The sequence below is a fragment of the Octopus bimaculoides genome, chromosome 14 (genome assembly GCF_046866305.1).
Source record: "Octopus bimaculoides isolate indiv1 chromosome 14, ASM4686630v1, whole genome shotgun sequence".
Classification (NCBI taxonomy): Eukaryota; Metazoa; Mollusca; class Cephalopoda; order Octopoda; family Octopodidae; genus Octopus; species Octopus bimaculoides.
Window position 1 is genome coordinate 60,075,454 of NC_142941.1, and position 22,500 is coordinate 60,097,953.

The 22,500-nt window shown below is 33.7% G+C and overlaps 1 protein-coding gene across 13 annotated transcripts in view; it reads right to left on the minus strand.

Annotated features, from left to right (window-relative positions):
* Window positions 1-22,500, minus strand: part of LOC149132790 (uncharacterized) — a 168,177-nt gene that overhangs the window by 24,986 nt on the left and 120,691 nt on the right. For 4 of the 13 annotated variants that reach the window (XM_089363109.1, XM_089363108.1, XM_089363119.1 and 1 more), the window contains 10 exons: window positions 18,389-18,472; window positions 13,464-13,585; window positions 12,873-13,074; window positions 11,954-12,093; window positions 11,193-11,307; window positions 9,367-9,572; window positions 8,471-8,643; window positions 7,400-7,464; window positions 6,481-6,635; window positions 14-67 (listed from right to left, as the gene is read on the minus strand). In XM_089363109.1, the coding sequence (XP_089219235.1) occupies window positions 14-67; window positions 6,481-6,635; window positions 7,400-7,464; window positions 8,471-8,643; window positions 9,367-9,572; window positions 11,193-11,307; window positions 11,954-12,093; window positions 12,873-13,074; window positions 13,464-13,585; window positions 18,389-18,472 (1,316 nt within the window). The remainder of the gene's footprint in view (window positions 1-13; window positions 68-6,480; window positions 6,636-7,399; window positions 7,465-8,470; window positions 8,644-9,366; window positions 9,573-11,192; window positions 11,308-11,953; window positions 12,094-12,872; window positions 13,075-13,463; window positions 13,586-18,388; window positions 18,473-22,500) is intronic. The other 9 variants (XM_089363113.1, XM_089363120.1, XM_089363111.1 and 6 more) reach the window with 3 other exon arrangements.

The following is a 22,500-nucleotide window of genomic DNA, read 5'->3' on the forward strand; positions in this document are numbered from 1 at the left end:
TGTGGGGACCTACCTTGGCTGCAGCCCGTTTTGTGTAGGCTCTCAGCCACAAATTACACCAGGTCACCTGTGAAGGAACGATTTGGGGAGAGCGAATGATAAAAAGATATATCAATCAGTAAAAAAACAAAGGAAAGGAATGCACAAGAAAAAAAAAATTATATACAATAATAAAATAAAACAAATAAACAAGTTAAGACTATCTTCCAGGTTGTTTTAGCGACAGAAGTTCTTGTTGATTTGAATTTTAAATCATTTAAAAAAATTTTGTAATTGTTTTCTTATTGGGTAACTTCAGAGTAAAATACCTTTAGATTTTTATGAGATAGTCAGAGAAATAGGAGAAAGATAAGATTAGTGTTCATGGACTTCCTAGACTTTGCTCTCAAAAACTGCATGGTTTCCTCTCCAGGTTCAGAAAATATTTCAGCCCCTACCTCACCCAATAACTACAAGTCTCAGATTAGAATCACAATGGAGTACCACTCTTGTATCTGGAAAGAAGCCGTTACTACACACTTAGTCATCTTATATCACATTAAAAAGTGAGGTTACTTGTTTGACTGAATGTCATGAAATCACTCACGGACACATTCCAATCACTGGTCCACAAATATGCCATCTCCTTTCTTCATCTGTTCTGTTGCTATTACAATGGCCTCTGCTCTTTGTAGCAGGTTGGGCTTGTGCCACCTTCACTCAGGCACATCTGTCTCACTTATTTGTCCTCTTCCTATCACTGATATTCTACTCACTCCTTCATTTCATCTTCTAGGCCCCCAGCTAACCCCTATGTTCAGTCCTTTCTTCTCAGAACATCAACCCTTTAGAATTCCATTTCTGTACATGTCTTACCTGTAATGCAATCAAGGACTTGTAATAGTTCAAGTGGAATGTGACTGGCAAAGATTATAAGCACAGATTGCAAAGATTATAAGCAAACCACCTTCCTTGAGACCAAGCTTAAAGAATACATTAAAAAAAAAAAGGATAGATGACATTGATGTGAGTAATGTCCAAAGTGAACATCAGAAGGTCAGGCCTGTGTTTTTAAGGGGAGAGGAAAGGGCAGTGGAGGGTATTTCTGAAGGGTTGTAGTTCTGTGTAGGAAAGACTGAACAAAGGATTAAACAATTTAGTGTGGAGTCTGGAAGCTAAGATGCAGTAAGGATGACAGAAAGAAGAGAAGCAATGGTTAGGATAAGTAAGTTTGGATGGTGGGTGGCAAGGATATACAAATAGCTAGTTTTGAGGAGCAGAGATTGTTGTAGTAACAGTAGAAGAGAGAGAGAGAGAGAGGAGGGAGAGATAGATAGATAGATAAATAAAGAGAAAGAGAGGGGAGAGAAAGAGAGGGGAGAGAAAGAGAGAGTTTATTAATCCCACCAAGAAATGAATATCATTACCATGTTTTATGTTTTGATCTGCAAATTAAACAATGAAACAGCTAATTGCTAAATTCAATGCATAACATCATTCATATTTGATCTCTGTTCTCCTTTATGAGCATTACCTAATTATATACTCATGTATATATTATTAACTAATTACACACACCTGTATATTACCTGACTGTGCACACAATTATCTAATTGTGTACACATGTGTGCAAGAACGTTTTGTTACAACTTTTGTGTAGATAGTGAAATGAAAAGAATCTCAACCAGTCAAACTATCCATTGTTCTCTCTCTTTCTTCCTCCTCCTTCTCTCTCTCTCTCTCTCTATGTATGAAGATATGTGTGTGTTTATGTGTGTGTGTGTGTGTGTTGATGTCATAAGAATTTAGAAAGGCGGCGAGCTGGCAGAAACGTTGGCACACCGGGCAAAATGCTTAGCGGTATTTCGTCTGCCGCTACGTTCTGAGTTCAAATTCCGCCGAGGTCCACTTTGCCTTTCATCCTTTCAGGGTCGATAAATTAAGTACCAGTTACGCACTGGGGTCGGTATAATCGACTTAACCCCTTTGTCTGTCCTTGTTTGTCCCCTCTATGTTTAGCCTCTTGTGGGCAATAAAGAAATAAGAATTTAGAAACCGAGAGAATGTGAAATAATTCTTTTTAGGAACAGTGAAACTTGAAGCAGACTAAGCTATAAATAATGATTTCAAACCTTGGCACAAGGCCAGCAATATTGGAAGAGGAGGGGAGTGAGTTTCTTACATTGACCTCAGTGCTCAAAGACAGAGTTGGCCTTGGTGGAATTTGAACTCAGAATGTAAAAACTGATGAAATGCCACTGAGCGCTATGTCTGCTGTGCTAAATATTCTGTCAGCTCACTGCCTTAAATAAATCTATAAATAGTAACATGTAAATATTGGGTCAAAACCCTTTAAATAGAGAAAGTTGAAGGCTGCTGTGGGACTTGAACCTGCATCTCCAGTAAATATGTATTCACACAAATACATACACATTTATACATGCATATATATGAATAAATGTTATATGCTGGTTTGTGTATGTGAGTGTGTGTGTGTGTGTATATGCATGTATATGAATATATGTTATATATGTTTGTGTATATGTATATATATGTTTGATATCTACCAATCTATCTATCTATCTATCTATCTATCTACCTGTCTCTTTATATATAATACCTACAACCTACTAACTTATCTACCTATCTATCTACGTATCTGTCTATCTAATTAATTAACTAAACTAAGGCTAGTTCACATTATACATCAGTATATTTATTAAATCTAAACAGAGATATTGATAGAGAGAATATAATAAGAAGCTAAGACAAACAAACTCCACGTACGTGACTTTTTATATTATTTAGACGAGTAACATGTGAATGCTTAGATTATTTTTAATATATATGATTATCTGTATGTATAAATAGCATGCAATTAATTTATGATTAATAGAGTGTACTTCAAAGAATTCATTTTCACACACACACACACACACACACACACACACACACACATACAAACACACACCTTTATATATAATATGCAATAAATTTATGATTAAGCTAGGATACCAAAGATAATTTTCTATTTTCTCATGATAACTAATTACTCTCAGAGTGACAGTACTTGCTAATGGCACCTATTTACAGCTAAGTGGATTGAGCTTTTGAAAAGCAATATGTTCTTAGCCATTGATGCAGTATCTCAGATCTCTGCAGATTTTTTTTCTCTGTTTGTTCAACATCCTTTTAACTTGGCGAGGTAGACCGCTCAAACATAAACAGAACCAACCCATTAAAAATATATAAAAAAAGAAGAAATAATTTTGTCTTTTCTTTTTTAAAATATTAATTCAAACAATATACTAGTTTCATTTGGATTTTTAAAAAAATATTATTTTCTACTTTTTCTTTCAGTAGCAAATTCAAGAGCAACTATGACACATTTAACAACAACAAATAATGCAACAAATTGACCAACAATATCATATTATTAAACATTAAAATCACCAATTTGAGACAGGAAAGAACAACAGGCTCATTGACAAGATTCAAACTGTGTATCTATCCCTTACTGGTTTGAATTCTGCCAGAGGGACCATTTCTCTATTTCTTCTCAAATTGGCTCTAATAATGTCTAATGCCATCCACATAAAAATCTTAGGAATTAATTTAAAGTGATGATATATTTAATGTGGACTGAATATGCAATTGTGGAAAATTTGTCCTTAATGTAATTCTTTCAATTGAAACAATGGGGAAGCAAGTTCAAACTGTGGGGGAGTTTATGCTTACTTTTCCCAAATTTGTGACTTTGCCAATATCAATGTTAAAGTATTTTATAAGATTTGAATAATATATATATATATATATATATATATATATATATATATATATATATATATATATATATATAAACAATGGGCAATAAAATGCTAGTTTAAGTGTGGTATACATAGTCACCAAGTAGAGGTCAGGGAGGTCAGAATCTTAAACTCCAAATTCTTCATGAGAGTGAGGTAGTATGCATAATTTCCAGAAACAGACTGTTGCCATAAAGATTGTAAATTGTAACTACAGACTGTTTTAAGTTAAATTCTACCAAACCAGTATTGAGTGCACTCTATAATGTAATTTAAAGGACATGATCAATTATATAAGATAATTGGGCTGTCTCAATAAGTTCTAAAAATTAAAAATACCTATGCAATGTCTATACTTATAAAGAGGTGTAGAGTTATGCATGTGTGTAGTGTTGTTGAAGATTTGTGTGTGTGTGTGTGTATGTGTGTGAGAGAGAGAGAGAGGGAGAAAGAGGGAGAGAGAGAGAGAGGATGAGGGAGAGAGAAGTTATTCAGATAAAGTGGTTAGGAGCTATTTGAAATGCTACATTCTCATCAGGGAATGTCTCTCTTCGTACTTTCTCTTTTCTATAGACATGCGAACATGCATGTGTATGTGCATACTCAAGATAATAATGATAATAATAATAATAATAATAATAATAATAATAATAATGACAATGTGGCAAGAATGATCCATTGGGAGCTCTGTGGAAATCAAGGCCTACAAAGAGCAAAGATGTGGTATGAGCAAGCCCCAGAAGGAGTCACCCAGAATGAGAATTGCAATAAAAATAATAATAATAATAATAATAATATGGATAGAAGAAATAGGCATAAAACCTAGTGTAGTGCAGTTCCAGAAAATAGTATCATTAGGGACAACTAGGATACTTGTTAGGAATTTTTTCCAACAATCTAATCTGTTGTGCATATATGAAATAATAATAATAATAATAATAATAATAATAATAATAATAATAATAATAATAATAATAATAGTTTTTTACTATAAGCACAAGGCCTGAAATCTTGATGTAAGGGGCTAGTTAACTACATTGACTCCAGTATTCAATTGATACTTTTGACCTCAGTGGAATTTGAACTCAGTATGTAAAAAGCCAAAAGAAATGCCATTTTTGCCTGGTGTGGTAATGATTCTGCTAAATCTGATCCCCAAAAGGATGAAAAGTAAAGTTGTCATCAACAGGATTTGAGTTCAGAATGTACAGAGCTATAAAGATTGAGTTTCTTTGGATGTTGACTGTAAAATTGAATTGATAAAGAAATCTCAGAAAAATACCAACATATGCTTTATTGCTCATGGCTGTGTTGGATATTTTGGAAAGGTTTTGATTAGGTGTATGTGTGTGTGTGTAAGCATATGTACCATTTAGAACTCTTTACTAATATAACTTTTTATTTTATTAAAAGAAATCAAATTTTACTTTGAAACTATTTACTTTTTTGCTGGGGTTGAATAAGAACTTGCTTTCCTCATAGAAGTCTTGACCATTTTGAATACCAAACCTGCTTGAATCTAAATCTGGTTTTAATGCTATGAAACTGTCCTTTTTTGTAAAGTGATCATATATAAATTAAAATTTAAAAAACTCTTCCACAATAACTTTATGTCAGAAATCTTCAGTTACATTATGGCCAAAATACTAGTTTACTAACATTAGATTTAATTATTTTATACAATGTTCAATTATTTTCAAAATTGATTGAAATACTTAGACAGTGTTATTTCATTAAAAATATGGTCAGTAAAAATTTAACAAGAAATAAAATATAAAAAGAAACAAAAAAGAAAATAATGGAAATAAATAAATAAAACAAAAGGAAAACTAAAATAAAACTAACTCTAAAAAGCATCCAGAAGATAACAACAAAAATATGCAAAAAACAATAACTAAATCTACAATTTTGGTGAGTGGCTGGTGGCTTGAAAAGATCTGTAAGGGTTACCATGAAGTTTAGAAGCCATCTAGAATGTGACAAAGTTGAAAACGTAACAAACAAGCTATATGTGTATATCTGTAGCTATATCCATCTATATATGTATGTGTGTGTGTGTGTGTGTGTGTGTGTGTGTGTGTATGTGTGTGTGTGTGTGTGCATGTGTGCATGTGTATCATGATTGTGAGCAGTAGAGTGCCATCATCATCTCATCATATCAGCTCTTTTGATGAGTGCTGGGATTGGGTTTTCCCCTAACTCTCATGTGTGAAAGTGATTGGTAAAATACTATATATATATATATATGATAACCTCTCTTGTTGATTTCGGCATGACTGTCTAGTTGTTCCATCAACTAGATGACCCTCACATTGAATTAGTGTGCAAAGTGGTTGAGTATTCCTTAGATATGTGTACCCTTAATTTAATTTCTACGCAGCTTCGTGCATCATATTGCAATAGTTACTGCTACACATAGCTAACTGAAGACAGAATTCTTAGTGTTACCACCAACTATCCGAGAGCTTCAAAGAGTTGACAAAACTCAAATGAAAAATATACAAATAAAAAATAAATGAAACAAAATAGAACAAAATGAAATAAAATAGAACAAAATAAAAAGAAAATAAAAAGAAGAAAACAATAAAAAGAATCGAAATTAAGAAACAAAGAAAAGCAATCCCTGAAGCCTTAATGATGGAACAAAATATTTTCTTGTTAGTTTTAAGAAAGTTAAATATTCTTCATATTTTACCTGGGGTCCATCATAGTCTATGAGCTGAAGACAAGGCACCAAGCCATGGGAGGTAGGTTGATATCTGACAATTTCTCCGGATATGATCTTCGATTGGTTCATACACACCATATTTTCAAATGCGTTACATGCACTTCGAGTCCAGTCGGGATCATCTTGAGTTTGGAGTTTTTAATTCAGTTTCGGAAATTTTATGTTATTATTTTTGTTGTTGTTGTTGTTGTTGTAGAAAATATAAAAAATAAAAAAGGAAAGTCAAAATGAGTGAGGAAAAAATATGTAATGATACAAAACATGCAATAACTATAAAACTTTGACACCATCATCATCATCGTCACCACTGCCACCACAACCATCATCATCATCACCATCACTATCATCATCCTCACTACCACCACCACCACCACCACCACCAAAACCATCAACTCCAGTGCTCAACTGATACTTATTTTATCAATCCTGAAAGGATGAAAGGTAAAGCTGACTTCAGTAGTATTTGACATTCTAGTTATTTTGATGATGATGATGATTTATAACTTAGGCACAAAGTCAAAATTTGACCTTGGGGGAAATTTGAACTAAGAATGCAACAAGCAATGATGGAAAGCTGTTCAGCATTTTTGTAACTTTACCTATCCTTTCTACCCTCTGGGCTAATAAATGGTTTCTGAATTAGACACAAAGCTAGGAACTTTGAGGGGAGGGAGTCTAGTCAGTACTTTTGACCCCAGTATTGGTACTTTGTTTTATAGACAGTGGAGGGATGGATGAAAGGCAAAATTGATCTCAGCAGGATTTGAACTCAGGATGTAAAGAGCTGAAATGAATACCAAAAAGCATTGTCTCCAATGCTCTAACGATTCTTATAGCTCGCTGCGTCTCTGAGCTGATAAATAATATGAAATATAAGCAGACCTACCTTTAGGTTTTATATTAGCAAGGTAACACTCAACGGCTTGGTATGGAAGACTCAGATAATCCTCTCTGGAAATAAAGTAAAATATATCTGCTTACAGTATTTAAAAAACAACAAACACGATGGATTGATAGTAATGGTAGAAGGCTGGAATTAAAAGCAATTCAGTGAATACAAGTTAATTTCTCTGTATTCTAAGTTTAAAACCAAGCTGGTGTCATTTATTTCATTGGCTGTGTCTTGTGTTATTGCCAACAAGTTTGTTGTCTTATATCAATGTCAATGTCCTTATAACCCTTGATTTTTGCGGGGTTTGGCTTGTCTGGCATCACTGAAGAACTGCTCTTCATGTAAGGGTTTGCAGTATGTGTGACACTAGAGGACCTTCTCATTGCTTTATGCAGAATCCCAGGAGAAACTTGAACTTAATGCAGCAAAATAACAAACCACTTGGCCCCTATTTTGCAGCTAGGGACCATGAACTTATTTTATAATCAAGTGACAATCATTACCAACACAACACAACACACAAAGTGCTGTTGCAAAAATATGAATCACTGAGTCAAACTAAATGCCTTGCAGTAAAATGATCTCATTTCTCCTGTGTTCTGAATTCAAATGTTATTGGTGTCAACTCAGCTTTTCAGCTCAAGTCATTTCACTTGACTGTGTTTCATTCCATCCGCAAAATAATTTGTTGTCATAAAGCAGTAATGTTTTCAAAGAGTCCTGTCAATTGCTCAATAATAATAGGGGTACTGACAATCCTGTTTTCATCAGCTCCCAGATAGAAGAGAGAAGAGATAACATCAGGTAGATGAAGAGAGAGAAAGAGAGAGAGAGAGAGAGAGAGAGAGAGAGAGAGAGAGAGAGAGAGAGAGAGAGAGACAGACAGAGAGAGATAGAGAGAGAGAGAGAGAGAGAGAGACACACACACACACACACAGAGTGGTATAGGTGAATAAACATAAAGAGGAAAAAGAGAGGGCTAGAGAGAGTGAGGTAAGGATATAGTTTGATTGACAGAGAGGAAGAGAGAGATAGGAAGACAGAAAGAGAGAGAGAGAGGCTTACCTTAAACGGCATACATTGTCTTTTGGCACTTCTTCATTGTAACCATAATCAACACAGAAGACTTTGTAACTATTGCTTAGCACAGCGGTGACACGAGCCCGGTACCATTGTGACTGGTTAGAGAGGCATACAGCCACAATATCGTCAACAGCAACTTCTTGACATTGGTACGTCTGTTAAATAGATAAAGTACAAATATTATGAAATCCCATAAAACCCTACAATTATTATTTACCATCACATACAGGTAAGTTTTAAACATCAGAATCCTGCTTCTACAGGGTTCAGACAAAAATAAAAAAGGTCTTCATAGCTCAATATTAGTAGGTGCTCAGTACCGACATGACTTTTGGCAATATGTGGTCATGTGAGATCTGTATGGTCATAGAAGATCATCATGACCTCTCATGACCATGATAGAATCCTGGAGTTATGCCCTGAAGTAGGTGTTGTTTTAATAGTTTATTAGTAAGGAAATATTATTAATCATCCAGATTGCTTTTTGGTATTGTTTTAATGCAGTCTAAGAAGTCTGTGTATTTTTGAGAATAAAAAAAAACTTAAGCAACATACACAAACACAAATACAAGATATGCATGTGTCGTATAAATACATATGTAAATATCTAAATAAATATGTACACACACACACACATGCTGAGTAGATAACAGAATTGGTAGAGCATCTGACAAAAAAATATTTTGGTTATATTTCTTCACCTCTGACTTAAAATTCTACTTAGATACACTTTGCCTGTTATCCTTCTTTGATTAATAAATTAAATAACAGGTGTGATGCAATCAACTAATTCTTGGAAGGCAGTCTCCCAGCATAGCTGCAGTCTTTTGACTTAAACCAGTAAAAGGAAAGGTACATGAAAATTGTCAAAAACTTACTTGAAAATGCTTTGAATCTGAGTAAAATTCATCAATATTTTTCTGTAGGTTCACTAATTTTGGTAAATTTTCATTACGAATGTGGGCCCAGAAATGTCCAGGGCTTGTCACAGACACAACCATCAGTTCCAGAAGATCTGTTGGAGCATCTTTGGTTAAATGGGATAGTGGAACTGTATGTTCTCCTGAATCTCTAGCAGCTGCATCTAGAAGATAGATAGATAATTGAGAGATAAATAGATAGATAGATAGATAGATAGATAGATAGATAGATAGATAGATAGTTTGATAGACAGATAGATAGATAGTTTGATAAGCAAAGCAAATAGATAGTTATAAAAATGTGACACGGGGGATGACAAAGGAACATATGGAAAAACAGAATAGAATAGACAATGGATGCATGTATGTTCAATACTTCATCTGTTGTCAAACAAATATCACAATTTTGATGTCTGGGTAGATGAATAGACAAGAACATAGATATACAGCCAAACAGATGACAATTAGATAAAGTGACACATAGATGGTTAAATAAAAATTGGTAGACAGGCAAATAGATAACAACTAAATAGATAGATAAATGAATAAATAGATAGATAGATACTGGAATAGACAGACAGGTAGAAAGAAATAAACAAATAAATAGATAAATTACAGGTAGCAAGGTAGAAGACAGACAGATAGATAGACAGACTGTTAATTACACATACGAATATATTGAGGGACAAACATTAATAGACAGTGGACAAACAAAATAGATATGTATAGACTGTTAGTCAAACAGATCAAAATACTGGCATACATATATTTGGACAGGAAGACAGACAAACCCTGACATGATGCAAAAAGTTAGCTAAAGACAAATTAATAGTAATAAAAATGTTTACATGACAACAATAAGAATAACAACAAATTTACATGAGCTCGAGAGTTGCTACATAGTTGCTCAATCTGCTAAAAATAGCAACCAAATTTCCCTTAAATTACACTTTAATATCTAAGATGGGATTGCTATATGGAGAACCTAGGTATACTATGTTTGAATGAAAGATAGGATGGCCATGATTGGGCTACTATTGATTGTAGGTCAGTTCAGTCATAATAGGTTAGGTCCTAAAAAAAACAAAAAGAACAAGTCCTACATTGCAATTATTCACATTATCATCCCAACTACTAACTACTAAAACACTACAGAACCGCTGGTATACCACTACTGTACCAGTATATATTCCTATTTCAATCATTACCCTCAGCCACAAAGAATGGCATCTCATACCTGTGAAGATGGTGAAGGATTTGTATGCATCTCTTCCCAGGTGCATTGAAGCAATTATTCAAGCTAAGGGAAGCCACATGAAATATTAAAAATGTACAGTCACTTCTTGAAATGAACATTATGTAATAAATCTTCATTATAGACATTTTTCTGTTTTAAAGCATTGTATCTTGATTGGTTTATGTGAGGTCGCTGAAAACTTTTGCATGGCCATTTTTGGTGGTCATCATGCATCTTCCCTACATTCAGAACCGCTACTAAAAAATATAATGATTAGGTATGGAAATGACTCCAACAGGGCCAATGTTTCATCTGTAAAAAACACAACATGAAACAGTCACTTATAAGTTGGCAATTAGAAGAAATTTACAAAAGTTTAAAGTGGCCAAAGACTTTTGCATGGTACTGTATTTAAAAATGGAAATGCAAATTGAATAATGTTGTGTTACTATGCTTCAAGAGACTGCTTGCCTTACACCTCCTATTGTCGGACTCTGTTCCCCACGACCACGTGAATAATCTAATTACAACAACAGAGACTACTTACTTTTTGTGTGAGCCACTCTATGCATGAGGTGCGCTGCAGTGTCACTGCTACTACACTGTGACAAAGGTTCTTCATGGAATGTGAGGTTCTTGTCGACTACGTCGTTAATTAGTTTCTGAAATGAAAGGAGAGATAGGAGATGGATTGAAAGAGGGAGGGAGAGAGAGAGAGAAAGAGAGAGAGAGAGAGAGAGAGAGAGAGAGAGATAGACTGTCCCTTCAATCCTTCACCCAGCAAAACATCAAATACATGACAATTGGAGAGAGAATGAGCTGCACCAGTTTTGGGCACAGTTATAGCTAACCATGACATTATTTCTATCAAACAACTGGTGGTATTTGTAGCCAGCTGGGGATTGTTTTCTTATTGGGATAAAACATTTCTATCCATATTTGATTTTACATCTTTTGTTGAAGAGAGGCTTAAATCAGAGTCAACTCGGTTCAATTTGCGCTTCACCACCTCCATCCCAAAAAACAAATGAACAAAAAACTGAAAACAACAAACAAGGTCACATTGAATAATGTATTCCTAGATACACTATATTTCTCTGTATGTGGCTGCTTAGCCTGATAAGAATAGCATCCACCTCTCTCATATTACACACTACTGTTTTAAAAGTGAACCCTACATAACAGAAACAATTACAGCTGGAATGTGTTTGACGATATATATATATATATATATATATATATATATATATGTCTGATGGATCAGAAACAACCTGGGACAAAACAACACATAATGAAGACTTCACTTACCTTAGCATGTTCTATTTGTTCTCTTGAACCTTCTATAGAGACAAGCTGCATGTGTTTTGGATCTCTATTTTCTGTTGTGTCTATGAGAACTTTAGCACCACTCACTCGGTTAATATATCGTACAGTTTGATAATTGTTACCTGGAATAGATAAAAATTAATTAAGGTAAGTGATGATTATTGAGTGTCTTCATGTGACACATAGACTCTGAAGAATTACAACGAAGAATAACTGCATTACTTTACCATACTTAAATACAACATTGTAATTAATATTGCCAGTACGCACACACACACACACATGCATGCATACATCATTACATACATACATGCATACATACATTCATATGCATGCATACATCTATGAAAATTTGATATTTAGTCAGTAGAATTGTGAAAAATATGCAAGACTTCTCTAAAATGTAATGTGAAACTCATAATCTGTTTAGTTATCTGAATTCAAAAGGTAGAACTTAGTTTCTTTGACTGAAATCAAGTTTTTCTTTAGAGTAATATTTGAAAGAATTAAAGAGACAGACAGAATGACAGACAGACAGACACACATACATGCACACAGTATTTACATAAATATGTATGCGTACATACATTCATAGATACACATATATATATTCATTTGCAGACACACACTTACATATGTATTTGAAAGGCGGCGAGCTGGTAGAAACGTTAGCACGCCGGGTGAAATGCTTAGCGGTATTTCGTCTGCCGCTACGTTCTGAGTTCAAATTCCGCCGAGGTCGACTTTGCCTTTCATCCTTTCGGGGTCGATTAAATGAGTACCAGTTACGCACTGGGGTCGATATAATCGACTTAATCCGTTTGTCCCCTCTGTGTTTAGCCCCTTGTGGGCAGTAAAGAAATAACTTACATATGTCTTTGGACTCAAAAGACAAACTTACCAATAAGTGAAATAGTTGATGAACTTGGAATATACATGTCTTCTGAAGCGACTGTTGAAATATCAGAAATGATTTGCTGGATTCTGAGTTCAATCTGCTGGGTTGCTTCTAAACTTCCTCGTATACATAGTGTTTGATCTTCTGTTGAGGATGTGTCACCATCTTGTTTGAGATCTATTTGGACATTACAGCTATTTTGTAACTGAAACAAAGGAAGCCAGAGTTTTTTTAAATACTTTTTAAATGAACCTGTATCAAATGAAATATAAAAAATGTAATCTAATAATAATAATAATAATAATAATAATAATAATAATAATAATAATAATGATAATAAAATAATAATAAATGCCCTGACACAATACCAGGCAGTGACTTTCATGGCTTCTGGTCTTAACTGATTGGAAGTGTTATCATGTACATTTTGTCTTAGTATAAAAAGATGGGCTACTGCAAATATTCTGTTCAATACCACAGATTTAATGTCAAGTCAAGTAAAGTCAAGGTCAGGTCAAAAGCTAGGTTAGGGTCAGTTTATGGCATCAAGTTCAGTTAAAACGGTCAAATATATTGAAATATTTTAAGGCTTACTCGCTGTAAACTTGATCTGTTTGTGCCAATGATGGCTGATGTGGCATAAGAAGGAATTTTGACTTCTGTGACTGTCATGGAAGATTTTGATTTTGAGCTTTTAGAGTCTTCTTCTTCGTTATCTGAAAAAGCATAAAGGACAACATCTTAAACGCTGTAATGATAATTAGGGAACGATTTCTTTTTACTGTTTTGCACATTTTATTCTATTTTTATTTTTTTATATAACATATATGTGTGTGTGTGTGTGTGTGTGTGTGTGTGTTTGTCCCCACCACCACTTGACAACTGGTGTTGGTGTGTTTATGTTCCCATAACTTAGCAGTTTGGCAAAAGAGACTGACAGAATAAGTAACAGGCTTAAAAAAAATAAGTATTGGAGTCAGTTCATCTGATTAAAAGTTCTTCAAGGCAGTGCTCCAGCATGGCCACAATCTCATGACTGAAACAAGTAAAAGATAAAAGAACAACAGAAGAAAGAATCAAAAAGTAATCCAGAACGACCTGCTCAGAGAATCTCGTATTTCAGATCTGTTACAAGTGTTGCAAATGTGTTTCTTGGAATGACATTTTTCTCTACATTGCTTCAGTCTATTTCGTTGTGGTGATGGAAATAGGTATTGGATTTTTTAAAAGGAAATGTCAGCAGTCAAAAAATTTAAGCATCATCAAGGAATTTTATTCATTGGACCAGTGTGGTGTGGACATGTCTCCCCCCCCCCCGTCTCCTACCAGGGTCTTACTTTCATTTGATACAGCAGCTGCAGGCAGGAGGAGGCTCTGTGGTAGGCCCTGCACCAGATGGTTGTTTGTGATTAAGAAAGATCTCTAGATCTGATCTCCTTGAAGGATGAATAGAGACTGACATGTGACCACCAGTGATGGAGGGCACTGGTGGACCTGGTCAGTTCTACACATAATGACATCTCTAGTATTGCTAACCTTAGCCCTATCAAGCAAGAGTGGAAAGAGAGAAAGAGGGAGAGAGAGAGAGAGAGACCAGTGTGTGGTTTAGATAAGAAAAACAAATATCAAAGGAGGACTTTTGTCTTTATGTAATACGTATGGGTAAATCAGTTTGACAAAGACTATCTCTCTTTCACTAACCCATTGTTGTTTAACTCTTAGTTAGCCCTGACCAAAAAGATCACCTATGGTCAAAATGATGACCATCTTATTTTTTTACTCAACACATTCATCACACCATCCAAAGTGTCATTTTAGTCTTTTGAAGATGGGAGAGTGAAATTTCAAGCAAAATTTGGTTTCTGTTTATAGCAGATTGAATGACCATAAAGAGGATTTCATGTTATGAGAGAACTAATTCTAGCTATCAGAGAATGGTGTGATGGCTGATTGTCAGATCATTTAAACTGTAATGGGCATAGAGGTTTTCTCTCATTCTCCTCATTCTATGAGTAGGGGCATTTTCACCCAAAATATCATATTATTGAATGCTGTATTAATCTGTCCCCAGCTCATTGCTGTGGCTTATTCAACCACTGTTCCCACTATATGCTTGCATGAGAGAAATAGAGAGAGAAAATGTGTATGCATGTATGTGTGTTGTGACTATGTGTGCATCACAAATATAACATTGATAACAGAAACATTATGGATTTAACAGATAGAGATAGAGGACACACTTTAAAATATTTTAAAGGTGAGTTTATGAAGAAAGAAAATGCAGAAAAAAAAAGGTAAAGAACAATAGTAGTAGCAATAATAAGAAGAAGTAGAAAAACAACAACAACAACAGCAATAACAATATCAACATATATTCTATTATTTTTGCTTGGTTTTTGAGAATTTTTTTTTTTTTTCCACAACAAACCTGACAATAATTTTACATAACATAAAAATAAAAATTCCAATATTTTAATGATCGACATAGAAATACTGACTGATGAATGAATGATAATAATGTCATGCAGAAAATGAGCAGATAAATCTATGACAGTATGTATGCTGACTTAGCTATTGAATTCAAATCATTGTAACACGTAAGAAATTTGTCCATCATACCATTTGGTAAATAGCTTAATAATAATAATAATAATAATAATAATAATAATAATAATAATAATGATAATAATAATAATAATAACAAAAATACCAGGACTTACAAATATATATAACATACAGAAAATTGCACTACTGGGTACTGCACACATTCTACGCAAAACACTTTCAATACAGTAAACATAAGAGCACCACAGCACATACCCAAGGCGCACAGAGCTGCGCTCGGTAGTGAAGTGAAAGCACATTATAAAAATAAAACTACTGAACAATAATGATAATAATAAGAATAATAATTCTTTCAATTTTGGCACAAGGCCAGCAATTTTAGGGGTAGGGTTAGTTAATTATATCAACCCTAGTGCTCAACTGGTACTTATTCTATTGACTCTGGAAGGATCAAAGTTGATCTCAATGAGATTTGAACTCAAAGCTCAAAGGACTGTAACTAAATACCAGAAGGCATTTTGACGGAAGTTCGAATTCTGCCAATAATAATAATAATAATAATAATAATAATAATAATAATAATAATGATAATAATAATAATGAAAATGGTGATGATGATGATGATGGTAATTTTCATGTCCATGAGAATGGTAGAAGTTGCATGTCAGAGAAATGCAGACCAAGGGAAGTGGAAACCAAGCAAGAGAGAGAGAGAGAGAGAGAGAGAGAGAGAGAGGGAACAAGCAAAATTTTTGTCTGAAACAAGCAGTATCAAAGGACTGATGATTGAAAACAAAAGGAGAGAGAAAGGGATAATATAGGAAGACATATATATATATATATATATATATATATATATGCAGGAGGAGGAGGAGGAGGAGGATGAGAGATTTGTTACCTGCATGCTTACTTCATCACAAAATAACATGCCATGCTGTCTCCATTACAATCAACCTTCTACCAAAATTGGGTAAAATTCATAACATTTTAAGAAATCATTTGAAAAGAGAGAAAAAATGTAAAACTTTTCTCTTTTGTATCGAAAAGATTTACAATATATATAAGTGTATGTGTGTGTGTGAGTGTATGTGATTGAAACAAAGAGGAAAAGAAAGACATGATTTTACAATCTCATTTTAATTGCTATTATTTTTATTATTTACTATATTTTATGTATTTAAGTTCATTTCTTCATGTTTGTGCATGTGTGAGTATATGCATGTGTGTGTGTATATATATATATATATATATATATATATATATATATATACACAAACTCACATTCATACACACTAGTTATATATCTTAATCATAGATTGCATAGTCCGGTGGTTCTCAACCATTTTTTACTTATGGATCATTTTGATTCAAATTTTATTTGGGTGGACCTGCATAACCGTTCATTGTTTAAAAAGTCCTATTATATTTTTATAATTGTTATTAAGAATTGTGTTAAAAAAATGCTAAAATACTTGGTGTAGTTTAGAAGCATGAAACCAATTTCTTGCACATAAATTTCCACAAAGAAATCTTATATGGACTTCCAAGGGTCATATGGGCCCCAATTGCGAACCACTAAAATAGACCATAACTCAGGAAATTACCATATTTAAGAGCATATAAAATGTACTTTTTTCAAAAAATAGTCTCAAAAATATCATTCTGAGCCCTCTATGTGAAGTTTGGCCTATATTATGTTTTAATGTTCCCAAAAACCATTTTTCTGAATATGTATTGTTGAAATTGGGTTGTGTCTAATATACCTGTGTGTCTTTTATGCTGTCAAATATAGTATTCAATAAATTATAGTTGCAGAGTGCTTATATGCACACGATGCCTTTGTTGATGCAATTACAGCTCTCTATTTGTTGTCTTTCTCCAACTGGGAAGGACATTTACAGTTGTTTCAAATGAAATTTATTTGCACATGTCACTCAGTACATCACTCTCAACTAAATATATACATACACAGAGGGAATATAAAAAGCAAAGATGGTTCCAGTAAGATTTGAAGTCAGAAAGTAAAGCAACATAGCTAAATATCAAAATGCATTTTGTTTGCCTCTCTAGCAAGTCTGCAAATTCGTTAATCACCTGATAATTGTAATAGTAAGAATTCCTAACATAGATATAAAGTCACAAATAAAAGGAGAAGAGCTCATATAATTAAATGAACCGTAGTAATTAACTGGTACTTACATGTTGACCATGGAAATATGAAAGGCAAAATTTGTTTTGGTGGTATTTAGACTTAGAAAGTAGATGAATGGGCATTTTTTGATTCAGTGCTCTATAAATTATTCCATCCTTCTGATGATGGTGATGATGATGATGATGATAAAAAAAATAATAATAAAACCTTCCTACTAAAGGCACAATGCCTGAAATTTGAGGTGAGGGCACTAGTTGATTACATTAACTGGTATTTAATTTATTGACTCCTAGTGATTCTGCTGGTTCACCAATAATGATAATAAAAGATTCCTTACATGAAGGGAAAACAAGTAGCAATCAGTTGGCTAAATTGACCCTTAGTCAATTTAGCCAACTGTTTCTCTACCTGATCCCACTCCATTTATCTGAAGTTTTTGCATCGGATCTTTATTAGAAATCCTCCTCCTCCTCCTCATCATCATCATCAACATAACCATTAACATCATCACTACATGAAAGTGTTTCATCAACTTTTAACATGAGAAAACAACAGAATTTTGTCCAAGACTGCAGAAGGAAGAGACATTTTGTTTAGGAAAATACAGTCACATCATAGTAACAGTTGCATGCCATGCTGAACAAATTTGGAAGTATTGTTAATTTTTTTTTTTTTTTTTTAGTACAACATCAGCAACAACAACAGAAACAATAACAACAACTACTCATGAGCAGCATCAGCAGCAAGATCATTAAACAGATTTAAACCAATGATTAATTAATTAATCAAACCAAAAACTAACCTGCAATCAATTTCTGACCAATGTTTAGTCTGTGGCTCAGCAATCTTGCTGACCTTTTCCCTCGACGGAGCAAATGTCGTCCCACTGGAACAAAGAATTGGCTGCAGGCAATGGACTACTATGTTTGCAAAGAGATTGGCGGCACAAACCGCTGAGTAAAGAAATCAAACAAACAAGCCAACAAACCAACCAGCCAACTGACCAAGCAACGAATTAACCAATCAAAATATAGCAAAACAATTTTGTTTAATTTAAGAAAAATATAATTTTTGCTTTTGTTTTAATATAAGATGATGGTTAACCGTTTCATGTCTAGAATAACTGGACACTATAACGCTATAATTAATTGTTACACTGTAGTTAATTAGCAAGTCTTTTAGGATCTTAAAGATTGATTGGACTTTTAATCTCATCTTTTATGTATTTCAAATAGGTGTCATTTCCCCTAGTGGCTGCAGTTTTTACTTGGAAGATAATTATTTCTTCATAATATTTGGTGGGATTAGAAATCTGAATTTGAAATTAAGGAATTATTAGGTAAAAGATGCAAAATCTTTTTTGTTTACTTATTATTATTATTATTATTATTATTACATTATTTTGTTTACTTATTCTTAAAATTTCTAGTTGGTGATAATTTTGTATAATACTATTTCATCCTTTTTACACTAAATCAATGATGATCAGTAGTGTAAATGGTCACTTGTGGTAATAAATTGACTGAGAGACAGATCAAATGAGAGAGAAAGAGAGAAAGAGAGAAAGAAAGAGAAAGAGAGAAAGAAAGAGAAAGAGAGAAAGAAAGAGAAAGAGAGAGAATCGATATTTTACTTTGCATTGTGTCTTTCGTAAAGTTCTGTAACAAATAGAACCATAACATAGCATTTCTATTGATTAAAAACATGAAAGACAGAAGATATTTGCTACCAAACTCTTTGAATGAAAATGATGGAATCTATGATAAAAATTTCTATTTAAAGCTGTTTTCCATTTTATTTTAATTTTCAGTTTGAAAATTCATATTGATATAAGAAATAAAAGTTTTATTTCAATAAAAATTGGCAATGCAATATTTTTTTATTGATTCAAGGTTAAATTTCAGTTTTTTGCTTGTTTATAAAATATTTATATGAATTCTGAATTCTTATTTTATTTTAAACTTTTAATTTTTTAAAATTAAAAAAATTTTTCTTTGTCCTCATTTTTGATTTTTTGTACATAAAAACAAAACTGTATTTTTAGATTTTAACAATTTGAAATTTCCCAGAACCCAATAACTAAAATCAAGAAAATCCAGGAGAATAAAGAAAATCCTGGTCACTGCTTCTAACAATTAATGATGACAAAAACACAAATGATGAGATTTGTTAGTCCAAGCAATTTTTACCATCCTACAACAGCTCATCTCTGAAATATAGAAATCTTATGAACATCAGAAGAAACTAGAAAATCACTTTGTCTCTATCCCTTAGAAACTATTTATTAATGTTTCACCTATTACTGTATTTGATGGTTTATAAGGTGCCTAAACTTGTAAGACACACCTTTAATCTTGGTGGGCCCTTTCTCACACCACCAACTGTCAGTACCCTAAAACCCGATGCAGGCTAATTTTCTGGAATATATTAAAAAAAAACAAAAATCAAAAAGCACCTTATAAGTCGTCAAATATAGTAGTTTTATAATACAAGTTGGGAACACAATTAAAAATAGTCTTAGTAGTCATTATGCAGTGTTATCAGCAGTTGTTGTCGTGAAAGGGTTAAACCAAATACATCAGTTGCAGGGTTTACAGTTAGAAGAAGTTGTGTAGTTATAGTAATGACATTACTCCTAGTGTGGAAGGGTCAACACACTGGCTGCAGGTTTCACAGTTAAATAAGTTATTATATGTAGCAATAGTAGTGGAGTGTCCATCAGTAGGTTATGAGCTGTGAAATGGTTAACTTCAGTTACAGTTTATAAGCGAACTAGAGGCAGCAGTAGTAGTTATTGAAGTAACAGCTATCACGCAGTGTTACAAAGTAGTGTTTTAAGGTTTGCAAAAAATTCAAGCCATACTGTCTTCTGTAGACCACATGAGAGATGCAGAACAGTTAAAAACGAACAGGAATTCAAATGTAGTGGTAACAGGGTGATTAACAAGTGATAAAAATCACTCTGGAAATTAGGTTTAATGAAATAGTTAAAAGTTATAATAAAATAAAGGATGAAATAAATTCAATGCAGTTGATTAGTTAAGATGCTGGACTAGTTACTAAGACTAATCATGTATGTATTCAGAACACTATTACAATCACTGTGTGTGTGTGTGTGTGTGTGTGTGTGTAAAGGAAGTTGGGATGATGAGGTAATGACTTAAGAAACCAGTCATGTGGGTACTATTATACTTAATGTAATAAGATACCTTTTTTTTTTAATGAAAATTACTTCTTCAGTATTAAGAACAATCATTATCTAATTCTGGTCATGAAAAAGAAAAAAAAAAAAATGTTGGGGAGTCAACCGTTGCTGAAATTTAATTAATCAAAAGTAATCAAAATTAATAAAATATGGAATACAGTCCACTTATAAATCTAAAAATCTGACTAATGTCTGATCTTTAGATTTATAAAACATTATCTTGTGAGTCAATGAGGGAACCTGTATGTGGTCACTTGATTTGCTAGAAAATGGCAGCCACATTTCCTTCATATCACATCTTACCGTCTTACGAAAATAAAGGTTACATTAAGTAACACAAGGATGGTCATGACTGGAATACTTTTGGTCATCGGTCTGCTAGATCAGGATTGACTTGGATACTAAACTATAACAGTGTATTATTTTACATCCCCCTCTCACACATCAATATCATAATTGTCCTCATCACTAGGAACTAAGAATATTCTTTTCTACACTAGGCACAAGGCCCGAAATTTTTGGGGTTGTGGGGCAGTCAATTAGATCAACCCCAGTATGCAACTAGTACTAAATTTATTGACCCTGAAAGGATGAAAGACAAAGTTGACCTTGGCAGAATTTGAACTCATAACATAAAGATAGATGAAATACTGCTAAGCATTTCACCCAGCATGCTAACGTTTCTCCCAGCTTGCCACCTTAGGAACTAAGAATATTGCCCAACTAATGATTAATAGAGACAGAAGCAGTATTAGTACCAAGTGGTAATCTTGATCTCCAACTTAATGTGGAGTTTTTTATTAGATTATTAGAATGCTGTATTATCTACCTTGAGAGTATCTCTCATAAGAACTTGTGGTACATAAAAGCATTCAAAATCATATCATTGACAGACAATATACTAGCATGATGAAATCGTGTGATCTGTCAGTTCTGGTGGTGATAGCAGATGATTCTCATCGGTCAACAATATGATTTTGAGTGCTTTTATGCATCATGAGTCCTTACAAGAGATTCTCTCATGGCAAATAATGCAGTGTTCCGTGTTCTAACATGATCCTCCATGTTAAGCTGGAGATCAAGACTGGTTGTTCAACTAGTTCGTAGTCAGCCTAGATGTTTGACAACTCTCATTTGCAATGTCTCCTTTATGCTCTGGTGTCAATTGCAACGACTTCATAGTTGGATCAGTACAAAAATGAGTGAACACCATACTGAAACTAGGTAAACACAATTGTTAGGAATTGTCTGTACATTGTGTCTTTGAGAAAGCCACTTTATTTCTCATTGCTCCAGTCGACTCAGCTGACAAAAATGAGTTGTACCTGTATTTTAAAGGACCCACCGTGAGAACTATGTTAAGAGTAAGCATGTTTGTAAAGTGCTCAGCCACTTGTACATTAATTTCATGAGCAGGCTGTTTGGATGAATGTATCAACAACACTAGTCATCATAACTGACAGAGAGCCAGGCGTTGAGCACACTACTGAATGACAGCAAAAAAACCAATTGATTTCTACTGTTCACTTCTCAGTGGTGCCTACCTACAGCAATGAAATGCCAGGGGCTGAGTGGTTTATATATATGGTCTGTGGGCTCAAATCAACTGAAGGTGTTTCTTGTAACTCAGAGCAAGACACTAAATTCTGCATGCCTGGTTGTCCAGTTCTTTACTGACACAGCCATCTGATGCTTGCTTTATAAGCAGT